Source organism: Agelaius tricolor, unplaced genomic scaffold, assembly GCF_023055355.1.
Source record: "Agelaius tricolor isolate 1412-34295 unplaced genomic scaffold, bAgeTri1.0.p SCAF_7, whole genome shotgun sequence".
In the NCBI taxonomy this organism is placed as follows: domain Eukaryota; kingdom Metazoa; phylum Chordata; class Aves; order Passeriformes; family Icteridae; genus Agelaius; species Agelaius tricolor.
In genome coordinates, this window is record NW_027269267.1 from 3898088 (window position 1) to 3922041 (window position 23954).

General features: G+C 45.3%; 1 protein-coding gene across 1 annotated transcript in view; it reads right to left on the minus strand.

The window, feature by feature from the left end:
* DSCAM (DS cell adhesion molecule) overlaps nucleotides 1-23954 on the minus strand; it is a 479690-nt gene that overhangs the window by 31205 nt on the left and 424531 nt on the right. The window contains exons 28-29 of the mRNA XM_071430161.1: nucleotides 17810-17840; nucleotides 10920-11035 (exon numbers count right to left, since the gene is read on the minus strand). Coding sequence (XP_071286262.1) covers nucleotides 10920-11035; nucleotides 17810-17840 — 147 coding nt within the window. The remainder of the gene's footprint in view (nucleotides 1-10919; nucleotides 11036-17809; nucleotides 17841-23954) is intronic.

The window sequence follows — 23954 nt, forward strand, 5'->3', positions numbered from 1 at the left end:
CACATACAAAACTAAAGAATAACTTTAATTTTTCCTGGTGATTTCACCTTAGAGATGTGCAGCTGGGGCAGACAAACACCCTCACAAAGAGCTGATTTTTGTGTCATCATTTGTGGCCCCAATTCCTTCATTCCCATCCTTTGAACATTGCCCTCTTCCCCTTCACTTTCAGAGAGCTCAGATGAGCTTTTCAACATCATATTTCAACATCATATATTGTTGATGTTTTCAACAACATATTCTATTTATTTCTTTTTATCAGCATGATTAGCAATATCCTCAGTGTAACCACCCCTATCATCCCAAAAGGAGGTTGTTAGGGGGTGTTGCAAACCAACCCTCTCTCCCCTCTTTCTGCAGAGACAGAAAATTGCGGAAGGGATGACCCTGACCCAGGACTGGGTTTTTTATGCAGCTTCAAATAAAAGTGTGAGGTTAAGCCTGACCTTGGGAAGGAAGGAAAAGGTGAGCACTAACCTTTCCTGCTGTGTGGTTCTGCTTCTGTTTCTTCCCTGTGGGGTAGGATATATTCACCAAATTTCTACACAGACCTCGATCATTGCAGTGCTATACAGCATTTGCTTCCTTTTATTTATTTTTTTTTCCATTTGTGATCTCTATATCATATTTTTTTTTGCTCCAAGGAAGAATTTAGTCCACTTGATCATGGATGGTTTAATAGCAATAAATCTTTCACTGCCTTTGTGCTTGCAGAACAACTATTTGGTGTGCTATCAGACTTGCTTTTGCATTCTTTACTGTTGTGGTGTGTTTTATGCTTGTTCAGTTTTCCCTCCATTGTTCTCTCAGAAAGTCCTGTCCTGTTACCAGTTTGTGTCAATCCCCAAACCCCTCCCCAGTTGTCTTGGATACCAAATGTATCTTTCTTGTTCCCCACCCCTGGCAGCCTGCCTGTCACTCGACACCCCTGCCTCTTTTTCTAGAGAGTTCGGGCCAGGGTGTCGAGTGATTGGGTTAGGGGCCAGGGTCCCTCCCGCAACTGTGTTTGATGGGTTCTCCGATCATGCCAATCCTTAATGTATCCCTCTCTGATTTGCTATCTTTCACCCCTCCCACCCTCAGTAAAACCGAGGCTTTTTCCCTGCCTCGGGGCTCTCAGCTTCTTCCACCGAACCTGCACGTTTCCCTACCAATAAAACCACCCCCCCGAAGAAACTGAGGGTCGCCTCTTCATTTCATCCTGCGACTTCGGAGCTCTTTACTGCGGCCACACGTCCGCAAGGCTTGACATCGCCTTGGGCACAAAGCCCTGACTCCGGGTTGGGGAAGTGCCTTACTGGCTGGAGGTTGGCTGGACACTTATCTAGCCTGGGCGTTTCACTTTTCACCGGCCACTGCTCCAGTTTTGGCGCCCGGCGCGGGGCCCCCCCTTTTCTCGGATTCGTGGACCCCACGGACGGGATTTCGAGAATCCCAGCGGTCGCGGAACTACCCTGTGGTCGAGCAGACCTTGTGCGCGAGGTAGCGCTCCCCGGGGACCCTGGACGGCAGCTCCTTGCACCTGGGAGTCGTCCTGTCGCAGGAAACCCCTCGTTCCAGCTTTTCGTTTGTCGCCTCCGGACTTCGTGAGTATTCTGCTACTCTCCCTGTCGCCTTCCCCTCTATTGGTGTTTCGTCACCACCCTTCTTTTTCTCTAGACAGGGGCCGGGGGTGGGCACCCTTATTTTTTTTCTTTCGCGTTTACTGGAACGGGGGGGGCTTTTCCGCAGCTGCCACTTATAACATCGAGCGATGGGTGCAAAGTTTTCGCTCTCGGCAGCTCAGAAGGGGCTGTTTTACCAAGTTGTGGGTATCCTAGTTGGGGGGGGTTGTTCCGTTGATAAAAAGGAAGTTAAAAAATTAATCCGATGGCTTTTTTCTGAGTTTCCCGGAGTCTCCCCCGATCTAATTAAAGATCCTGCCTTTTGGCAGAGGGCAAATGCCAAGTTATCAAACTTGATTAGATCACGAGACACCTCGCTTTCTCCGTTAGCTTTTTGGATTTCACAAATTCGATCTATCTTGAAAGCAGGAGGAAACTCAGAAAAACCTTCGGTCAGTTTTAGTTCGTGCCCCAGTTCTCCCGCCTCTCCCTCTACCCCTAACGCTTCTTCCCGTCCCCACAAATGTAAAACCGGGATTCTGAAAGGTGCAGCGCGCTCCAGCCCCGCGCAGGGTGACCATTCGTCCCCTAGCCCCCTTCAAAATCCTCGGCCCCCCCGCCCTAAGAGTCCTGGCCAGTCTCTTAGGGGCTCCTCGTCTTCCCCTACCTCTCCTGTTCCCGCCCCCAGGTCCTCAGTTTCTAAAACCCCAAAATCCAAAACCCTAATTTCTAAGTCCCCAGTTTGCTCCCAGTCGCCTCCAATTCCCCAAAATGGCTCCTATGGGGCCCAAGATGGAGGCAACCACATGGCTGAAATGGCGGGAAAGCCCTCTTCTTCTCCCCAGAATCCCTTTTTCCCAAGCTCCAACCCCTTCCTGCCATTCGGCCACTCCCAATGTTCTACCCCCTCGTCCTTCCCCCCTCCTGGTCCCGCCTCCTTTCCAGAAACCTCTTCAGTAGTCCCTCCCTTTTCTCCTCCCACATCCCCGCCCATAGGTCCTCCCTCGGTCCTTCCCATACCACCTCCTATCTCTCCACCCCCTGCCAGTCAAAAGGTTCCACCCCTTGTCTCCGCCTCCTGGGAGGGTCCCTCGATATCAGATTGCCCTGCTCAAGTTCCCAGCCACGCCCCTACCTCCTCCTCTCCCGGTTCCCACGCTCTCCCTGCCGGCTCCCGCGCTTTGGGTTCCGGGGGGGGGGCAGCAGTTGGGAACCGGGAACCGGGGTCTGCTGCGATACCATCCGCAGCCCCGGTTGTTTACCATCCAGAGGGAGATGGTGGGGTGCGTCGCCAGTGGGTCCCCTTACACCATTCACAAATTAAGGAGCTGTGCAAGGCACAGAAAGATTACGGCCGGGACAGCGAATACTTTCGGGGAGTGTTGCAGGCAACACTTACCGAAGCCGATGTCACCCCCTCTGACATCCGGCGCCTCTTCACGTGTCTGCTCAATCCCACCGAGCGGGCTATGTGGGAGGCAGCCTGGAAGAGGGGAGTGACGGAGGCCCTCCCGAGCCTGTGGGAACGGCCCCACACGGGGCTGGACCTAACGGGCAATGTCCTAGCCATCGATCAACTCCTTGGGACCGGCAACTGGGCAGATGGGCACTCGCAGGCGAGTGCCATCCCCCAGGAAGCACTCCGGGAGTCAGCGCGGGCAGCCGAGAAAGCGTTCCTGGCGCTGCCGGGGGCGGCTCCTCTCCTTTCTTTTTCCAGAATCTTTCAGGGCGCCGAGGAATCTTTCCTCGATTTTGTCGAGCGTCTTCGAAAAGCTGTCGAGCAGCAAGTGGCGGACGAGGTTGCCTGGGAACATATCCTGAAGGAAGTAGCATCCACGAATGCAAACTCTGCGTGTAGGGATGCCATCCTCAGCCTCCCGATGCACCCACCCCCCTCGCTGCACGATATGCTCGAAGTCTGCACCCGGAAAGTCCTAATCATGCCATCTAGGGAGGGAGAGAAGAGAAAACAGCTGCCACCCCGAGTCAGCGCCACAGAAGAGGCGCCTGAAAACACCTTCTCTGAAGCCACCTGCCGCTCGCCTGCTCCCGGTCCTTCCGCCGCCAAATCACCCTGCCATCTGTGCGGAAAGCTCGGGCATTGGATGCCTGACTGCCCGCTGCGGCGGGAATTTTATGAATTCAAAAGGGGGCAGGGACTCCTGGGGAAAACCCAGACAAAAAACTAACATCTGAGCGCAGTTCCCCCCTGCGCCATGATAAAAATAGGGCGGGACAACTAACACCACGCAGGGAGGAGAGATCTCAGGGACCGCCGCCTGCCAAACAAGACATATTCTCACCGGACTTGTCACATGTTGCATGTCTCCAACCTAGACCCGTGCTAACTACCTTTTCTGCTTTCAGACCCTTCCGGCTGCAGCTGACGGAGCCACTACATCTTAAGAACTCCGATTTTCAACTCGTGTCAGTCAGCCCGGAATGCCCAGGAAACTGGGGGCGGATAAGGTGTAAGTACGTCGTTGTCGGAGACACTAAGCACACACCTTTAGAAGTGAACATAATCCCAGGTCTTCTGCCATCTGACCCAGGACTGTTCGCCGTGGGGCTGCACTGTGTCCAACCCCCCACTTTCCTGCCCAAGGGACAGGTGATCGTGCAAGCGATCCCTGTTCCCGAGATAACTTGGGCCCTGGGGTTTCCTCCGGCTGAACTCCAAAATCCAACAGTAGCTTGGGCCCAGGTCCTGGGGCGGGAAAGGCCTCATGTCACCTGTCATATCTCAAAAGGGGGAGAGGGCAAGCCTCTTAAAGGCTTGTTGGACACAGGAGCAGATGTAACGATCATTCCTTCCCGGGAATGGCCGTCACATTGGGAATTGCAAAACGCGCCTGGCCACGTCCGAGGTGTCGGGGGTTTACAATTGGCACGTCAATCAAAGAGCGTTGTACAAATTACGGGGCCGGATGGGCAATTGGCTTCAGTGCGCCCATTCGTATTAGATTACACGGAACCCCTGTGGGGGAGAGACCTCTTAGCCCAGTGGGGAGCCCGAATTGACCTCCCAGCAGCTCCCCAGGTTTTTCGGGCAGCGGTCACTGATGAGCGCCCTACCTGGAAACTGAATTGGAAATCTGATAAACCAGTACAGGTAGTGCAGTGGCCGCTCAACAAGCAAAAATTAGCGGCGCTCAATGAGCTCGTTAAGGAGCAGCTACTCAAGGGCAACCTGGTGGAGACCATGTCAGAGTGGAACTCCCCAGTGTTCGTTATCAAAAAGCCCAACAAAGATAAGTGGCGGCTCCTTCACGACCTCCGCCAAATTAACAACATCATTGAAGATATGGGGCCTCTCCAACCAGGGATGCCGTCCCCAACGATGCTCCCCCAAAATTGGAATTTGGTCGTAATTGACATAAAAGATTGCTTTTTCCAAATTCCCTTACACCCGGACGATGCTCCGCGTTTCGCCTTCACGGTTCCTGCCATCAACCGTGAAGCCCCAAGCAAGCGCTATCATTGGCGAGTTCTTCCACAAGGCCTAAAAGCCAGCCCGATGATCTGCCAATGGTACGTCGCCTCCTTGCTGTCCCCAGTACGTGCAGCCACCAAAGACACCATCATTTACCATTATATGGATGACATCCTAGTGTGCGCTCCGACCAACGACCTACTTACCCACGCGCTTGACCTAACAGTCGATGCATTGGTTGTTGCAGGGTTCGAGCTCCAGCAAGATAAGATTCAACAGATGCCACCCTGGAAGTACCTGGGCCTGGAAATAACGAAGCGGACCATTGTTCCGCAAAAATTGGCTATTAAAACTAACATCAAAAACCTGGCAGATGTCCACCAGCTGTGTGGGTCCTTGAATTGGGTAAGGCCTTGGCTAGGCATTCCAACAGAAGACCTAGCCCCCCTTTTCAATTTATTGAAAGGGGGAGAAGAGCTTAGTTCTCCAAGGTCCCTTACCCCAGAGGCCCAGACAGCGCTGGAGAAGATCCAAAACTCCATCTCGGCCAGGCAGGCCCACAGATATCACCCGGGCCTGCCATTTAAATTCATTGTTCTAGGTAAGCTGCCACACCTCCATGGGGTGATTTTCCAGTGGGATGATTCCATCAAGGGCAAGGACCAGGGCTCGGGGGATCCCCTCTTAATCATAGAGTGGGTGTTCCTCAGCCATCACAGGTCCAAAAGGATGACGCAGCCAGCCGAGCTGGTGGCAGAATTGATTAGAAAGGCTAGATCACGGATCAGAGAGTTGGCAGGTTGTGACTTTGACTGCATCCACATTCCTTTAAAATTTGATTCAGGCCATCTAAAAAGAAAGATGATTGATAACCTTCTGGAAACAAATGAGATGCTTCAACTGGCTTTGGACAGCTACACCGGCCAAATCGCAGTAGATCGGCCGGCCCACAAATTATTCAATCAGGAATTCACATTGTCTCTAAAATCAGTTCAGAGTAGAACTCCTCTGAAGGCTTTGACAGTTTTTACAGATGCGTCTGGAGCATCCCACAAGTCAGTGATGACTTGGAAGGATCCTCAGACTCAGCGGTGGGAGGCAGATGTCACAGAGGTGGAAGGTTCACCTCAAGTTGCTGAGTTGGACGCAGTCGTCAGAGCCTTTGAGAGGTTCTCTGAACCATTCAATTTGGTCACTGATTCAGCCTATGTCGCGGGTGTAGTTTCCAGAGCCGAAAATGCAATTTTACAGGAAGTATCAAACATCCCTTTGTTTAACTTGCTCTCTAAGCTTGTGAACTTAGTCTCCCACCGAGAGCAACCCTTTTATGTGATGCATGTCAGGTCACATACCGATTTGCCTGGATTTATTGCGGAAGGCAATAGGCGTGCTGACGCCCTTGCCGCTCCTGTTCAAGCTGCCCCACTCCCTGATCTGTTCAGTCAGGCCAAGATCAGCCACCAGCAATTTCATCAGAACGCCCCTGGCCTTGTTCGACAATTCCATCTTACACGCGAACAGGCCAAGGCGATCGTGGCTACATGTCCTCAATGCCAGTCCCACCAGCTCCCAACAATACCCTTGGGAGCTAACCCCAGAGGTCTATCTAGTTGCGAGGTGTGGCAGATGGATGTTACCCACATCCCTGCCTTTGGCCGTCTGCAATTCGTACATGTCTCAGTGGATACCTTCTCCGGCGCAGTCTATGCCTCTGCCCACACAGGGGAAAAGGCAGCAGATTGTGAAAAACACCTAGTTCAAGCGTTTGCTGTCCTGGGCATCCCCAAGGTCCTGAAAACAGACAATGGCCCGGCGTATAAATCCAGGGAGCTGCGAAGCTTCCTGCAACAATGGGGAATAGAGCATAAGACCGGCATCCCCTATTCCCCGACAGGCCAAGCCGTGGTAGAAAGGACCCACCAGAGCCTGAAGAGAGTTTTAGAACAACAGCGAGTGGCTGTGAAGGTGGAGTCCCCCCATATCCGTCTCGCGAAGGCGCTTTTTACCATTAACTTCCTAAACTGTTCTTTCGAAAATCTCAATCCGCCTATCGTGCGACATTTCGGGAGACATGAGCAGCTGCAGGCCAGGGTCAGGCCTCCTGTCCTGATTAAGGATCCGGAGACCTGGAAAACGGAGGGGCCTTTCGATCTAGTGACTTGGGGAAGGGGATACGCTTGCGTGTCCACCCCCTCAGGTCCGAGATGGATCCCCGCTAAGTGGGTCAAGCCCTTCCGCCCTGGGAAGACTCTGAGAGCAGAAAACGTAGAACAGGTCACGGAGGCATGTTGGCGGCGGCGGCGGAAGCTCCCAGGGATGGAGCCACTCCCAGTTTAACCCTCTCCCTGCCCTGGGCAGGACCTGATTCAGAGTCATTCCTTATGTCTGTCTCTTGTTTGTTTTTAGTTTTCCCCCAATGGAACGTGTCTACATCTTAGCCCGCTTGACAGCCGTCCTCATCTGGACCCTGATGCCATCAGTGGGCCCATGGATCGTCCCCCAGCCCAAGGCCAACGTTTGGCGCACCCTCGCGAGTGCCCTTGGCCAAGAACACATATGTTTAGATATGGGCTCAGCAGAGGACCCGATGTCGTCATGCCTTGTGGGGATCCCTCTCTCCCTTAATGAGTTTCCCTCCCCTTTCAATACTTCCCTCACCTCCCTCTTATCCAAGACCCCTCCTCTAAAAATCAATGCACAAAATGCCTGGGGAGAAGGAGTCAAGGGGCTGGTCCCTTTGAGCTCTGAACCTCCAGAGCTTGATTTGCTCGGCTCAGCCAATGCTTCCCTCTGTATTTGGTTTCAGTTCGCCCCTAACCCTTGGGACAGCAGGTACTCGTGGATCAAACCATCAAGGCCCGAGTACAAAGCTGCCCAGTGGTGTCGAATGACCATCGAGATGCCACTTGCTTCCACCCTGGGTAGCCAACCGCTGTCCCTGCCCCGAGGTATCTTTTTCATTTGCGGAGACCGAGTTTGGGCTGGCATCCCCGCTCGTCTAGCCGGAGGTATCTGCACTTTTGGGCGGCTGTCGCTGCTTACACCCAACATTACCCAAATTCGCGATTGGAAAATGAAAAGAGCACAACCGAATTCGGCCCGCTCCAAAAGAGATCTCAAAGATCTCGACCCGGATTGTGACTCCCAAATTGAACATTGGTCGAAACCAAAAACTGTAGCCCTCACCCTGCTTTTGCCCTGGGTGTCTGTGGCCAAGTCTCTAGGTGAATTGGCCCACCTGGAGTGTTGGGTAGCTAAGCAAGCCAATTTAACGTCAGCGACGCTATCAGACCTCCTCACAGACGAGGAAATTACAAGGAAGGCGACCCTCCAAAATCGCGCGGCAATTGACTTCCTGCTTTTACTGCATCACCACCGCTGCGAGGAGTTTGAGGGCCTCTGCTGCCTTAATTTGTCATCTCGGGCTGAGGACGCAAGGGTGGCCATAGATAAAATGCAAAGCCTTGTCCACCAAATAAAACAACAGACATCAGACTGGCTGGGGGACCTCTTTCAAGGATGGGGTCTGTCAAGCTGGGCTGAGTCCATCCTGAAAACTATACTTGCCACCCTTTTAGTTTTACTTATTGTTTTGATCGCCTGCTCCGTAGTCTGGGGACTCGTAAAGAGACTTATATCCAGGACCATCAATGTCCCAGACGTCAGCCGAGCGGAAGTCTCAGAAGAAGAAGGAGAAAGAGTTGACACCGCTTCATCAGAAAACTCCGATCCTGAAGACTCCAGCTCGGTTTCTAGCGACGCGGAGCAGGCTGAAACTTCATTTTGAACAGTGTTTGCCCTTACAGTTCTTTTATTTTTAAACGAAAAAGGGGGAGATGTTGTGGTGTGTTTTATGCTTGTTCAGTTTTCCCTCCATTGTTCTCTCAGAAAGTCCTGTCCTGTTACCAGTTTGTGTCAATCCCCAAACCCCTCCCCAGTTGTCTTGGATACCAAATGTATCTTTCTTGTTCCCCACCCCTGGCAGCCTGCCTGTCACTCGACACCCCTGCCTCTTTTTCTAGAGAGTTCGGGCCAGGGTGTCGAGTGATTGGGTTAGGGGCCAGGGTCCCTCCCGCAACTGTGTTTGATGGGTTCTCCGATCATGCCAATCCTTAATGTATCCCTCTCTGATTTGCTATCTTTCACCCCTCCCACCCTCAGTAAAACCGAGGCTTTTTCCCTGCCTCGGGGCTCTCAGCTTCTTCCACCGAACCTGCACGTTTCCCTACCAATAAAACCACCCCCCCGAAGAAACTGAGGGTCGCCTCTTCATTTCATCCTGCGACTTCGGAGCTCTCTACTGCGGCCACACGTCCGCAAGGCCTGACATCGCCTTGGGCACAAAGCCCTGACTCCGGGTTGGGGAAGTGCCTTACTGGCTGGAGGTTGGCTGGACACTTATCTAGCCTGGGCGTTTCACTTTTCACCGGCCACTGCTCCACTTTACAGTCTTTTTATCCATTCAGAATTGCAAGAAAAGCCTCAAGGATTTCCTGCTGGGCTGTGCTATATAGTTTTGTAATGTGTTCTAAGGAACTGGCAGCAGCAGGACTTCTGGGCATTTACTAGTCAGCAGAGGTTGATCCACTTCTTTTAAGCATTCCTGGTTTTTGTTTTGGATTTTTTTTTTTTTTAAACTTGACAAGACACCATTAGGGTGAACAGTTCTGCACAATAACAGAACACACATTTTTTTACCCAAAGAAGGCTATAAATAGAATAACATTAGGAATCAAATCACTCCATCTCTGGCAAAAAGATGAGCTCTTATTCAGGTTGGGAATAAAGCCTCTTGGCAGCAAACTCTGTCAAACCCTGCCAAAATCCCTGCTTATTCTGGGTGGAAGCTGCCTCTTAGCAGGGCCCTGATGGCACTGCTGCAGTTCAGGCTCTGAGAGTATTTCCACTGGAACCCCCCCTGCTCAGCAGCTGCCACTCAAAAGTTAAAGCTGTCTTTAGGATGAAGCCTGGCACAAAGGGCAGACTTTGGGAAGCTCAAATAATGATTTTAGAAAGTCTGTAGGTCTCCTTTTTAAACCTGGAATGAGCATGAACAGGAGGTGCAGAGATGCTGCTCTCAGCTTGCTGAATTTCCTCTCTGGCCACACCATCCCTGGATGCTGTTACGTTGTCAGCTTCTTCTATACAGATTTTTATTATCCAAAAAATGTAAAGTTAGAAGTCTAACAAGGTCAGTCAGGAGTCACAGTGTGTGCTCATACAGTCACGACATCAGGCTGCATTTCTATTCTGAGTTTCCAGATATTTTTAAATTATTTGGGAAAAAAAAACCCCAACACCAAACAATTCAATTTCTCGTGACGCTTCATTGAAGTGCCAGCCCCATGAGAAATCTTTTTTTTCTGTATCATCAAACAGTTTAGATTTGAATTTTGCATGGATACACAGAAGCTGAAAACTGATAAAAATGTTGAAATATCATATGCTATGAACAGGTGGATACAATATGCAACATGTAAGTTTTAAAAGTTAGCTGTTGCAAATCTTCAGGTACTGAGAGTGCAGTTTCAGAATTCCATTTTCCCTTTAAGTAATGTCAGTGATCCAACTGCCTAGGCAGAGCCAAATGAGAAATCAGAATGAAAATCATAAAACTGCCAGTCCTCAATTCCATTTTCTTCAAGAAACTCTTTCCAACAGTTTCATTTTCCTAATGCCCTGCATTATTTTAGATCCTATACCGAGATTATTTTTAGTGGGAAATGACTCAAAGAGGAGGGAAAATAAACCCAGTTCAGCTTTCAAATGACTTTGTAGCTCTTTTCTCTTGATGTGTGCAGCAGGGAAAGGGTGTGGAGAAAAGGAATTCCACCTAAAAGAACCTGTTACATCAACCAGGGGGGAAAAAAGCTCAAATTTACCAATGGTCTCCATGGTGTCCCTCTCCTCTATCAGCAGCTGGGCTCTGGGAATGTCTATGTGCATCCTCAGTGTTTGCTGCTGCTTGTTAAGCGTGTCTGATGTCCTGGTGTTCTTGCTGAAAACAAAAGAGAAGTGAAGACATTAACATTCAGCCCAAATGAAAAGATATTTGCAAACTTGCTAATTTTCAATCTGTCCAGCTCAAAAACACCAATGTGACCATAATCAGCAGAAACCACTCACACGTTTGATTTTGCCCTCTTCAGAACAAGTGTATTAATTTATTGCACATGGCAAGGCATTAGATGAATGCACAGTGTGGAGGGATGTGCTCTGTCCTCCACCAGCAGGAACCTGAGAATTTCACACAGTTTTCTTCAAGGGCTGTCATAATGAAATTAATAAAAACACTTTGGAAGATGGATCTTTTCTTTCACTCCTCATGAATCTGAGTAAAGCAATATGCAGCTGATCAACAACAGGTTGGTAGGAAAATGATGTCTTGAGTAATTTCTAATTGTTTTTTTATCTTTTCATTATTTTTAATTAGCTAAGTTTCAAATGTCAATTCCACTGATAAATGAAAAAGCAAATTAACAACTAGGCATACTATTAATAGATTGCATAAAATAAATAAAGGCTTTAGTCCCATTGATGTTCCAAGACAAAAATTGCAAACCTTGTTTACATTTGTGGATTATGTCTAATTGATTGATGCAATAATCTAAAAAAGAACATAAACCAATTATTTTATCATCATGCAAATTGAAACAATTTCATTTTGAAGTTTGTGTACCAGAAAATGACTTCTTAAATGTGCTGTCTACCAAAAGCAAATGAAAATGGATGGTAGAACCAAGTGCCACAGTCATTTATAGCACAGAGCTTGCACCAAAAAAACCTTCATATTGCATTAAACAGGAACATTTTGCCCTTTTAGATGTAATTAATCTCTGGATGAAATGAAATATTTGCAAATACTTCATGCAGGGAGGCTGTGGAGAGTTGAGACAAATCAGCCAGCAGCGTGATCCAGGTGCTCAGGCTTCAAAGAGCTGTGAGATCCAAGTGGAGGCTCATTTTCTCATTTTCTAGTGTAAAATAGCTGCAGATCACTCAGTTTAACTCTGCTTTGGCAGTGAATTATTGCTGTTAATGGAAGCAGCAGAGGACTGTTAAAGGGATAAGCTCAGCTCTCCTGTGAGCACGGGAGATGAATCCACATGTGATGAGCCCACATCTCCAGGAAATTCGTGTTAACTTCCTGCTGTGTCTCCATGTCAGCAAGCCCTGATTACCTCAGGTTTGGACATCCTCCTGGAGACTCTTTTTGGAGGAATTTTCTAGCCATGTGGTCAGTGGTCCTGCTCCAAATCCAGGGGTGAGATCCACGAGGCACCTGGGAGCACCACTCTGATTTTCACCTCCTGGTTTCCCTGCTGTTGTGGTCCCCAACACCATTAACACCATCTATACATCCCAAATTTAATGTCTCTCTTCTCCTGGGTGATTGGATGGTGCTACTCACATCACATACACATGGATATTTGAAATGCATTCAAACAGGCCACAACTGGTGCCTCATTCAATCATCATGGGAGCAAAATATCAGGAGAGCCTCCCAAGGGCTTCCAGACTTTTCTCCATATATAATCAGGGGAGAATGGTCATCACACAATTAGTAAATTTGTGTTACTAAAAATATAAATTTTCAAAGACATGTCAAAGTATTTATTTTATTTACCTGTCAAATGCAGGTAAATTCCACACTGGTATTCTCTAAGTCTCTGCAGAGAGTGGATGCTACTCAAGTTGCTAAAATGTTATGAGAATCAGACAGTAATATTTTATCTGCATGCCAAATATGCTTGGATGCAGGTCCTTGGGAAGTTGGACTGCTCTGGGCTTGCCCAAAGCTCTAGAACAAATGTAGAGCACCTGTTCCAGTGCCTCACTGCCCTCTGAGTAAAGGATTTTCTCCTAATATTTATTCTAAACCTGCCCTCTTTCAGTTTAAAGAAGGAAATGGATTTTTTTTAATGTCCAATTTCAATAATCCAATAGTTCCAGGATACACAGAGTCAGATACATCTGTGCAGTCCATAACTGAGTCTGGGAAATGCATCCCTGCACCCCTCTGCACCCACTGGGGATGCAGGAGACCAAGGGATGGGACCAGACTCCTGCTCAGAGAATGCAGACCCCAGAATGCCAGAGCTCTTCAGCAGGATGGATGCTCTGTATTTCCATTATTAAAGCACCCAACCAACACAGGAAGCATTGTTTGGACCACAGGGAGCAGGAGCAGAGTTCTCCCCCAGATTCGCAGTTTCACTGCTCATCTGACAAGAGAGAATTCCCAATCCCAACCGTGGCTCCAGGGACAGCTCCATGCAAAATATGTGGCAGGTTTTTCAAGCCAGAACTGGAACCCAGGCCTCTCTCTATTCAGGAATATTCCCTGCTATTCTTGAGAGTTATTCCTCGCTTTGTGGGCTGTCTCTCCTCCTCCTTGCTGAGCTAATTAATTCCCCTGCATGCAGCAGTGACATGGGGTGTCCAAACACAGCACAGGCACTTGGCAGAAGCAGGGGGGTTGTTGCTGATTAGGATGCTGTCTCATTCTGGCTCAGGGAATTTTGAATTCTTTTTTCTTTTTTTTTTGCAGACCACAACAGCTCAGCTTTCAAGTTATAAAATCCTAAAGTGCCAACAGCAATGAAGAGCCTCTAGGGCTTGGAAACAGGGCAAAGAAGGTTCCACTTTTGAAGCTTCCTAAACTAAATTCAGGCAAAAATATTTTAATGGTCTGGTGGATGAGGAGTCCAATGATTCATTCTTTAAAGAGATAAAATGTATCTATCTTTATTTTTTTTTTATATTTACAGACATAAAATTATAAAATCCCCAAACATAAGCATGTGTTTTTTTTAGTTTGTTTTTTTTTTTTTTTTTTACTTATCAGACCTTGTAAGGATCTGTGTATAACAGAATTAATTCCCTCTGGTTCAAAGAATCTCTGAGCTCCAAATCATTAGGCACTGGGAGCCTGTCAGGAGACTGGGTCACAGAATCATGGCTTGGGTTGGAAAAGACCTAAAGACCTTAAAGATCATTTCATTGCAGCCCCATGCCATGGGCAGGGACACCTCCAACTATCCCAGGGTGTTCCAAGCCCTGTCCAGCCTGGCCTTGGACACTTCCAGGCATGAAGGATCCACAACTTCTCTGCACAACATCCTCCAGTGCCTCACTGCCCTCTGAGTAAAGAATTTCTTCATAATATTTAATTAAACCTGCCCTCTTTCAGTTTAAAACCCTTGCCTGTCACAGACATATTTTATGAAAAATCCTTTGCCAGGATCTTTTTTTTTTGTGAGAAGCTGAGAGGCCTCAGAAACAAAATGCAAACAATGATTATCTGCTGCTGTGGAATGCAACAGATGGATCTTTGATTGGTCTCATGGGGTTGTTTTTAATTAATGTCCAATCAAAGTCCAGCTGTCTTGGACTCTCTGGTCAGTCACAAGATTTTATTATCATTCCATTCCTTTCCTTTCAAGCCTTCTGATGAAACCTTTTCTTTTATTCCTTTAGTACAGTTTTAATCTATCATTTTCTTTTAATATAATATATATCATAAAATAATAAATCAGCCTTCTGAAACATGGAGTCAATATTCTCATCTCTTCCCTCGTCCTGGGACCCCTGGGAACACCACCACACTTGCCCCTTTTCCTGTCACTGTCTGCCCATATTAAAAGTCCCTCTCCTTTTTCCAAGCTCCTTCCAGGAAATGAAAATGCCTCAATGAGATCTCCTCAAAGATTTCTTCATTCTGAGGAACCCCTCAGTATGCTCATTAATTTGCTGTATTCTTTTACTCTGCTCAAGTTCCTGCTTTTGTCACTATTTAAAACAAGGTATTTGGGCAGGTATTTGGTCTGAGTGCAGCTTTTTTGTTGAGTCTGTGGATAAAAATGCCTTTTCCAGAGCAAGTGCATTGTACAGGGCATTTTGAAAGAGTCCACAGTTTGTTGTAAAAACATATGGGAAACTAAATCAGAATATTTGGGGATAAAAAGATTCTTCACCTTGTGCTCAAAATTTGAAAATTCAGTGAAAGGCTAAACAGATTCACAGTGAACTGTTACAAAGAGACTGGACTGATGCTTTCACCCAAAAGCAACATTGAGAAGCTGTGCTTATTCAACAGCAGGGGTTTTTATTTGTGAGTGTAAGGTACCAACAATGAGTTATGCAATTCCCATTAAACTGCTGACTTATCCTGCTCCACAGACATTTGACTTACACAGCCAAAGCCAGGGACTCTCAAAGCAAAGACTAAAGCTCCATTTTTAATCCTCTTTACACACACTCATGAAAATCTCCTCAAAGGGAAAGATACACAGAGCTCTCTCCAGGCCTCACACCTTCCTGCCAAGCAGGGAATCATCTTGTCTGCCCTCTCCTCAAATGCCCCCTTTCTTGATAGTTTTATCATAGCAGATTTTGGTGAAATCATAAAGATAAAATATAAAAGATAAAGAGAGATAAATAAAATATATTTTATATATAAATATATAATATATAATATATATAAACATATATATAAATATATAAATTATATAAATTATATAAAATATATAAAATATATAAAATATAAAGATAAAAAGGGGCTTTATCATATGTGACTGTTGTTTTGGAGAGGGCTTATTATCCTTTGATTATTCACATGCTACATCATCAGGAACATCTGTTGTTTTTGGGTAGCTCAGGTTTTGGTTGAATGTATTTCACTGATTTGTCACAAATGAAAGTTCCCAGTTCTGGCATGTCTGTAAATATAAGCCTATATCCCCTATTTCCTCTGAAGTTATGATTTAATAGATATTTGACTTTGTTAAAACTTTTAGAAAAGAAATATAAAATATGCTTAAAGATTATTTGTTGATAAATGAGATGAGAGGAACTGGTTTGATGACCATGTTTCAATGCTGGTGAAAGGAAATCCAAATGAAATGGTGGCAGGTGAGTAACCTGGAGAAACAGCTCTGAACCAAGGACTGAGAGGGGACCTGGCTGCTCCCTGAGTACATCAGGCAGGGAGGACAAAAATTCCTTAATTTGGTAACCATCAGCAAAGGAAAAAGTGGGTAAAACCTGGGCCCTTCTGAGGGACATTTGGTGATGTTTTCTAAGTGTCAGAGGAGTGAGGCTCTGCAATGGCCTTGCAGAAGTGGCAGCAAGGATTGTGAAGCCAGCCAGGGCTGGGGCAGAGCGCTCCAGCTTTGCAGAGAGGCTCTGAGCAGCTGCCACAGGGACTGAAAGTCTCCATGCAGGGGTTTCAGCTGCTCCCTGCTGGGTTTCTTCAGGGTGGTGCCTCAGGTTTTTGCTTTTCTATGTTTCAGATTCTGTGCTGCTTTAGTGTGTGGGTCTGAGCTTCACATTCTGGGATGGTGAGCTCTGTGCACAGAGCAGGGAGACAAAACAATTCCTGCTCCAGCTGGGCACCAAGGACAAATGATCCAAATCTCAGCCCAGGAGCACAAACCCCGTGGGCTGGAGAGAGAAAAACAAGCAGGGTGGGACTGCAGGGGCTAAAGCTGGGATGGGACAATGAACTGCAAGATGCAAATGGAGCAGAACTGATCCCAGGGACAGAGCCCGTGCCCGGCCGTGCATTTTGGGGCCATTTTGGTTCACCTTGGGTGCAGCCCTGGCTGGGCTCTGGTGCTGCCCAAGGTGCATCCATGGAGGAGATGCTTTGAATAAATCCCTGCTTTATTCTGTAACTCTGCCCAGCCTCTGCTCTAGGGCAGCTTTCACAAGGCATCAAGGGAGCAGATTTGCTGTGTGTGCTGATCTGTGCTGTCTTCTGTGGCACCAGAAACCACCAGGGCAAATGCTCCTGAAGCTGCTGAACCCCACAATTTGCTGCCACAGGCAGCCAGGGAGGGGATGACCTGGACTGCATGACCAGTCCTGTTAACATCACTGGGTTTATTCAGATATGATGGCATAGAGCTGAATTTACACCAAACCCATCTGTCACCGTGTCTTTGCTGAGTTTATTCTTACAATAGAAGTGAAATTTATCACGGGTGAGGAAGTTTGGAGTGTGGTTCGTGTGGTGAAATATCTATGACATTCTCAAATTTGTTGCTGGAATATAAAAAATATTTTCTAGCAACCCCAAATTCATTTGAACTCAAAAATAATCCCTTGGCAATCCCAGTTTCAAATATATGCAGCGGTTCGAAAGTTCAATATTTTCCCTAGACAAAACAATAAACATTGAAGTTATGAAATTTCCATCTTTGAAAGAATTGTGGTGCCAGAATAGTCATTATGATGCAATTCAACAACTGAATTAGATTTCTGAATGCTGAGCTGATGGAACAGAAGTGAAAAATAATAAATGGATTTACCTGCTCTTTTATACCTTTGGGTATAAGCAGCTAACAACAGTGAATTACACAAACAGAGCTGCAAAGTTTAGAGATAGTCACAGCCAGAAATTTATTGCCTTTAATCAGATGATCTCTGAAGAGCAATTACTTTGACACATATTATGAAAATGTTTTTCAGAGTGGGAAAAATGTCCAAATGGACCTACATAGCTTCTATGATTTAATCTAACATGAGATATCAGCTTTTTTATCTTTGTAGCTCCTCACACTATCCACAAAGTGTCTTCTTTCTCTCATGTCTGACCACTAGTGCATCACAGTTCTAACAGACAGGCAAATGGTGTGTTTTGAAAAAGGGTTTAGGAATAAAAAGTTTACTTCTTCATTTGTCCCTCTAACAATTCTGAAATATGATACTATAATTAACAGGCATTTTTCAGTTAAAAAAAATATAATACAATTCAATTTGTTCTTACCTCATAAGCATTTCGGCCAAACTCTTTGCATCTAGAGGAAAATAGAAGAAATGTCATCACAAATCAAAATCTGTTTGAGAGATGCATTATTAACAAGTGATTTGAATCAGCCATGTGTAACACCACAGTTGTTTCTAGATCAATGGCAAGAATAAAAGTGTGTCTCAAAGTCCCTACTTTTGCTGAAATTGCATTTCTGCTCCTAGCAGTCCTGTTTAGCTCCTCAGTAGCATCAAAGGTGGTAAGAGAAATACAAGTTACCATTGGCTTAACTAGAAAAAAAGCTACAAAAACGTATTAGAAATAGGAACAATTTAACAAATAACAAAGCACTCAGTTCTTCTGTGCTATGGGTAGCAAATGAACAGGTGAGGGAAGAAGAAAAGGCAAGAAAAGAGCTCAAGACCTTGGCAAGGGGCTCAAAGACCTTGGCACAAAGTCAGACACCCATGCCTTTGATTTTAGCCCATGGGAAAATTTCCAGCTTTGTGTGAAAATTTACGAAGCACAAAAGTTTGAATAGAATAACAGTTAATTTGTCACAGAGTAAAAAAGTAAAATTTTGGGGATTTAGAATGGAGGTTCAAGAAGCAAGATAAAAGAATCTAAGTGTGTCCTGTCCTTCTTCTTCTTCTTGTCCTCCATCTTCTGCTGTGATGGTGACACTTTTAGATTAGTTTAAAGTAAAGACAGACTGTCTAACATAGGTAATAGGTATTAGAAAATTATTACAAATGAAATACACCTAATTCTTAATATAGAAACTAACACCACTCCAAAAGTGAACAGTGTGCCACAAACCAACCTGCCAAACAAACCTCAACAAGTCAGAAAATGAATATAACAGATAAAGAAAAATAAACAACCTTAAAAAGCAGAACCGAAAAATCTTGACTTCTTCTTCGATCACAGAGCAAGAAAAAAGGACTTTTTAATACCTCGAAAGCCATTTCAAACACACAAAACCTGAAAGATGAGCAGCTGTCAACCTGCCATTTCCAAACCAGATGTGAGCAAGGGAGGGCTCCAAGGAGTCAAATTAGAATCCCAGAATCCCTGAGGCTGGAAAAGACCTCCAAGAGTCCCAGCTGTGCCCCATGGGCACCTTGTCCCCAGCCCAGAGCACTCAGTGCCACCTGCAGGGGACACCTGCAGGGCTGGGCACTGCAAAGCTCCCTGGGCAGCCCCTGCCAAGGCCTGAGCTCCCTTTCCATGATGAAATTCCTCCTGGTGTCCACCCTGAACTTCTCCTGGCACAAACTTGCATGGTTGCACTCAAATATGAATATTTTCCCACTAGCAATAATTCAAAATACTGCTGGGTGTTCAGAGTATGGCTACACATGAAACAGAGGATGGTTCATTCCCACATGGATCAGCCCTGCAAAATAAGACACTGCTGAAGGAAAAATATTCCTCCTGTTCTTGTCATTGCTGCTATTATTAGCAGCAAATCCTTTGGGGCTATAATTATTTCAATACTTATCAGTTCAAAAGGCACAGCTGAAGTTTGGTTTTTCAGGTAGGCTTCTGTAAAACTTTATCAACATAATACATGAATTTCTGTGGTGTCATCCAGCAAAAACAGGCAGCTCTGCTTTGTTCTCCTGCAGTCTGCTGCTAAACAAACTCACTCAAAATGCTGATTCCCAAGTCCTTAAGTTTATCACACAGCAACAAAGCAGCCTTTTGTGCAACCAAGTGAAGCAAATCTGAGAAGAAAGCAATTCCAAGTTCTAAGTCTTCAAACAACTCTTATATGGAAGTTTACATTTCTTCTTTTATCTGCTTCTTGTAAATCTATCAGCACCTGCCAAAACATTTACTGAATTTATCTTTGTTTTCTCCATCCCACTTTTTTTCTTCCTCCATCACCTCTTGGGTCTGCAACACCTACAACAATTTCCTTGCTTGTGATCCTATTAAATATCCTGCTTTTAAAATTCCAAGGATGCAGGCAGAAACAAGCCACATTTTAACACATCTCTATAGCTTGTGTTGTACTCATTTTTAAAAGGAATGGACAGAGGGCTCTTTTTATTCATTAAAAAATCTCAGCACAACCCCTTTTATCCCCTTTTCTGAATTGTATTTATCTGACACAGTGCCAGCTTGCCTCTCTTAGGCTTTATTTCTTACCTACCACTGGAGAAGCTGGAATTCTGTGCCCCCTCTAGGTCTGTTTGCTCCACTCCTTCATTTTTAACCTTCCTCCATCCCTTTCCAGCAAAAGGCATGGAAGATTCATGGTGGGGTGTCTCATCTAAACCAAACATTTATTTTGGGCACTCAGAATTCCTATTTTTCACTTGGAATGAGATTTTCTTTACCATTAACACCTGGAAGTGGCAGTGCCTAATAGATGACAATATTTTAGCCATCAGTCATAAACCAAAAGACCAACACTGCTGCTCCTAAAGGAGTTTTGTTACTGACTTCCAAAAACCCAGGAAGGGACAAATTTCCTCAGAAGAATACAAAATAGCCAAACAAACACAACACAACAATAATAATGACCCTGGTTGCAAGTAATGAGGTTATTTTTAGCAAATTTTATGATGCTTCTTGCTATTCCAGCAGCACCAGGACTATGAAGACCCTGTGCACACATTCTCCCTCTGGCATACATAATCAGGGTAGTTTAATATGCAAATACTGTTTTCATTCAGCCAGCAGCTTTTTGAAGCAATTGCTGCCTCCTTAAGTGAAGTCTGTGGGCATTTGTGCAAGGAATTCACAACTCAAGAAATGCAGAAAGGAGAAAATTGAAAATTATTACAATGTACTTTGCTTTTTTTTAAATAAAAAGTTTGCTTTTCATATTTTTATCATGTTTAAATGGCAAACACTCTCCCTCAGATGTTTTCAGGTGCTACCCAGCCCACAGATGATTTCCATGCTGCACCTGGAGAAAAATTCCCACCAATTCATGTACGTGGCACAGAAGTGCTTGTTAACACATGATGATTCTTGTTTAAAGAGATGCACAGGAGACTGTGCACCTTCAGTAAAAAATAACATGAGGCATCAGCAAGACCATGAAATGTGTCAAAAGCTGAATGAGGAAGTACTGAAAGGAAAAACCTCAATCAGCTGACTTTAAATTTGTTAATTATCCAAGCAGGGTGAGCAGAACTGCTGGAGATAATAATGGGCACACAGGTTGGTGTGGGATGGGACAGAAACAAAGCTGGCAGGAATAGAAAGGGCTCCTCTGTATCCATCAAACCAAAATCCAGAAGCCTAAAAGTGAATATCACAGAATCATGGAATGGGTTTGGATGGAAGGCACCTTAAAGATCATCTCATGCCACCATCCCACCCCTGCCATGGCAGGGACACCTTCACTGTCCCAGGCTGCTCCAAGCCCCAGTGTCCAACCTGGCCTGGGACACTGCCAGGGATCCAGGGGCAGCCCCAGCTGCTCTGGGAATGCTATTTCAGCTTCTTCCCACCTTCCCAGGGAACAATTTCTTCCTAATATCTGATCTGAACCTGAAAAATGTTCAGTTTGAAGCCATTCCCTGTGTGCTGTCCCTGCATGCCCTGGAAATTGTCTCTCTGCAGCTTTCCTGGGGCTCCTGCAGGCCCTGCAAGGCCACCCTGAGCTCAGCCCAAAGCTTCTCCTGTGCAGGTGAACAATCCCAGCTGTGCCAGCCTTTCCTCCCAGCAGAGCTGCTCCATCCCTCTGCCCATCCTGGAGCCTCCTCTGGGCTCTCTGCAGCAGCTCCAGCTCCTCCCTGGGCTGGGACCCCTCTACAACAACATCATGTGTCCAAAACATCAGCTCCAGGAGAAATGTCATTGCCACAAGCCAATGACCAGAGATTTTAAGCTGCTTTTCCTGCATTTTTCAGAGATTTTTCCAGAGATTTTAATCTGCTTTTCCTGCTTTCCCTTTTGATCAGCTGACTGATGATACTTTCTAAAACAAGCCAGCATCCCTGGCTGTGTCCCATCACCTCCCAGTTGCGAGATGGCGAAAGCAGGGCTTGGGAAGGGGTGACAGAGGAAGGGGATGATCTCTGCTCCAGCCAAGCATCACTTCAGTGAAAAAGCCAGAGCCATCACTTTTCTTTGCTGGCACAGCCACCTTTAAAATTCTTAACACACTTGGGTTTGCCCCCTGGGAAATCAGGGACAGTGATGGAGTTTTAAATTGCATCCTGCCACTCCTGAACTATCACGCCGTGCTGATCCTTTCTGCTTGTGTTAAGGTGAATTGGATTCAAAAACAAAGGGAAAACCATTCCAGGAGTAGCAGAGCTGGGTTAATGGCCAGAAGGAGCATTAAACCATCAGGCTTCCCTTTGAGAATATCTGCTGAACTCCTGAATGGCTGCATGAAACTCCAGCAGCCAAGTGACCTTTTTGTGTGACCTGGCTGGTGGAACAACTAAACTGGGCAAAAAAACAGGACTTTGCTGAGAAATCTGTTTTCTTTATAAAGGAGGAAGAAAAATGTTTAATTGTCCCTACATCCAGAGAAGTGGTCAAAGGATCAAGAATGGAGAGGCTGCTGTTCTTCAACAGAAATGGGAACTCAAAGCCATTGTCCATAAGCAGGGATACAAATGTTTGCATGCAGAGCACACTGCAAATAAATCTGCAATTCCCTCTCCTCTTTGTCAAACAGGTTCAAAAAAACCACATCTGCAGCCACAAAGCAAGAGTTACATCTGCAATTTGCACAAATTATTTCAGAGGGTCCCACTGTGGAGATTATTTTTCTGATGTAGACTAGAGGAAATCCTGATTTAGGAAAAAAGAATATTGTGTCTCAAAGAAACCCCACCAGGTAACACAAAGCAAGTGATAATGTGGCATTTCCCTTTCAAAAATTGTATGAAAGTTAATCACAAAAAATACTAAAGTAAACCATTTATTTTTTTAGTTAGGACATCAGAAAAACTTGCACACATTTGTTTTAGAGAACTTAGTAAGGAGTTCTCTGGAACACCAACACTTATTGTCAGGAAAGCTTTTAGAACATAAAGTTTCTGCTCCAGAAGAGCAGAAAATGCCAAACATGGGATCAGTCTTCAAAAAGAATGAGCAAAAAAATTCTGAATTCCTGAAGTCCTATCCGTCTGATCTTGGCAATGCACAAAATAATAATAAAAAAGAATTGAGTGAAGCTTAATGAAATGAATTTAAAAGGATAATTGAAGCCAATCAATACAGACTTGTGGTCAAGCAGCCATGTCAAACAAAGTGGATTTTTAAAAATGACATTAAAATTTGCTGAAAATTAATGACATTGGAAAAAGCTCTCACTGGGATATGATTGAATCACAGTAAAAGGTCATATTTACGTTTCCCTAAAACAAAGTTTCAGTAACTCAAACTATTTTAACAGAAAGTAGCATGATTAACACAGTAGCTATTTAAAATGGATTTCAACATATTCAGACCCCAATTTGAAGCAGAGAATCATTATTCAGTACTTTGTGTCTGTGACATTTATCAGTGGTCTGAAGTAAATAAAATAATATCTGATAAAATTTTGAAAATTATACAAGTATTTGGTAGCTAAAATATCAGGAAAATGCCAGATCACTAAGAAAATAATCTGGATCATAAAGTCACACATCAAGAACACAAACCAGGGCTGCACAACAGGGAATATTTCCTGTTTCAGAGCAATCAGAGAACTGGCAAATGATCTCAATGGATAAAATGTTAAGGATGTAAATGATGGGAAAACTAGAGAGAGGAAAATTAAAATATATTCATCTGTTTCATTTACCAATTAAAGCACTAAGAAATGACTTGGTTACCACCATGTGGAAAGGATATCCTTGGAGACTGAAAATGATACAAAAAAGAACTTCTGTGCTGTAGAGAAGACAGGACCAGATGGGATGTCGAGCTGTAGTGTGACAAATTCAGCAAAGTGAGACACAACTTTTACAGAAATGGTACTTAAATACTGATTTCTTTTATCAAAAGTACCGATGAAATCTTTTCCACTGCCTGCATTTAAGTGAAGCTCCAATATTTTCCTAAATTCCTAATTTCTGAAATAATTCGTAGAAATTTTATTTTATGCAAAAGCCACCCTGGTCAGTGATCATCATCCTTCCTCAAGGGACTGTAACTCAAGATTCTATGAATACTTGTAAATGAACCATGAAAAAATAAT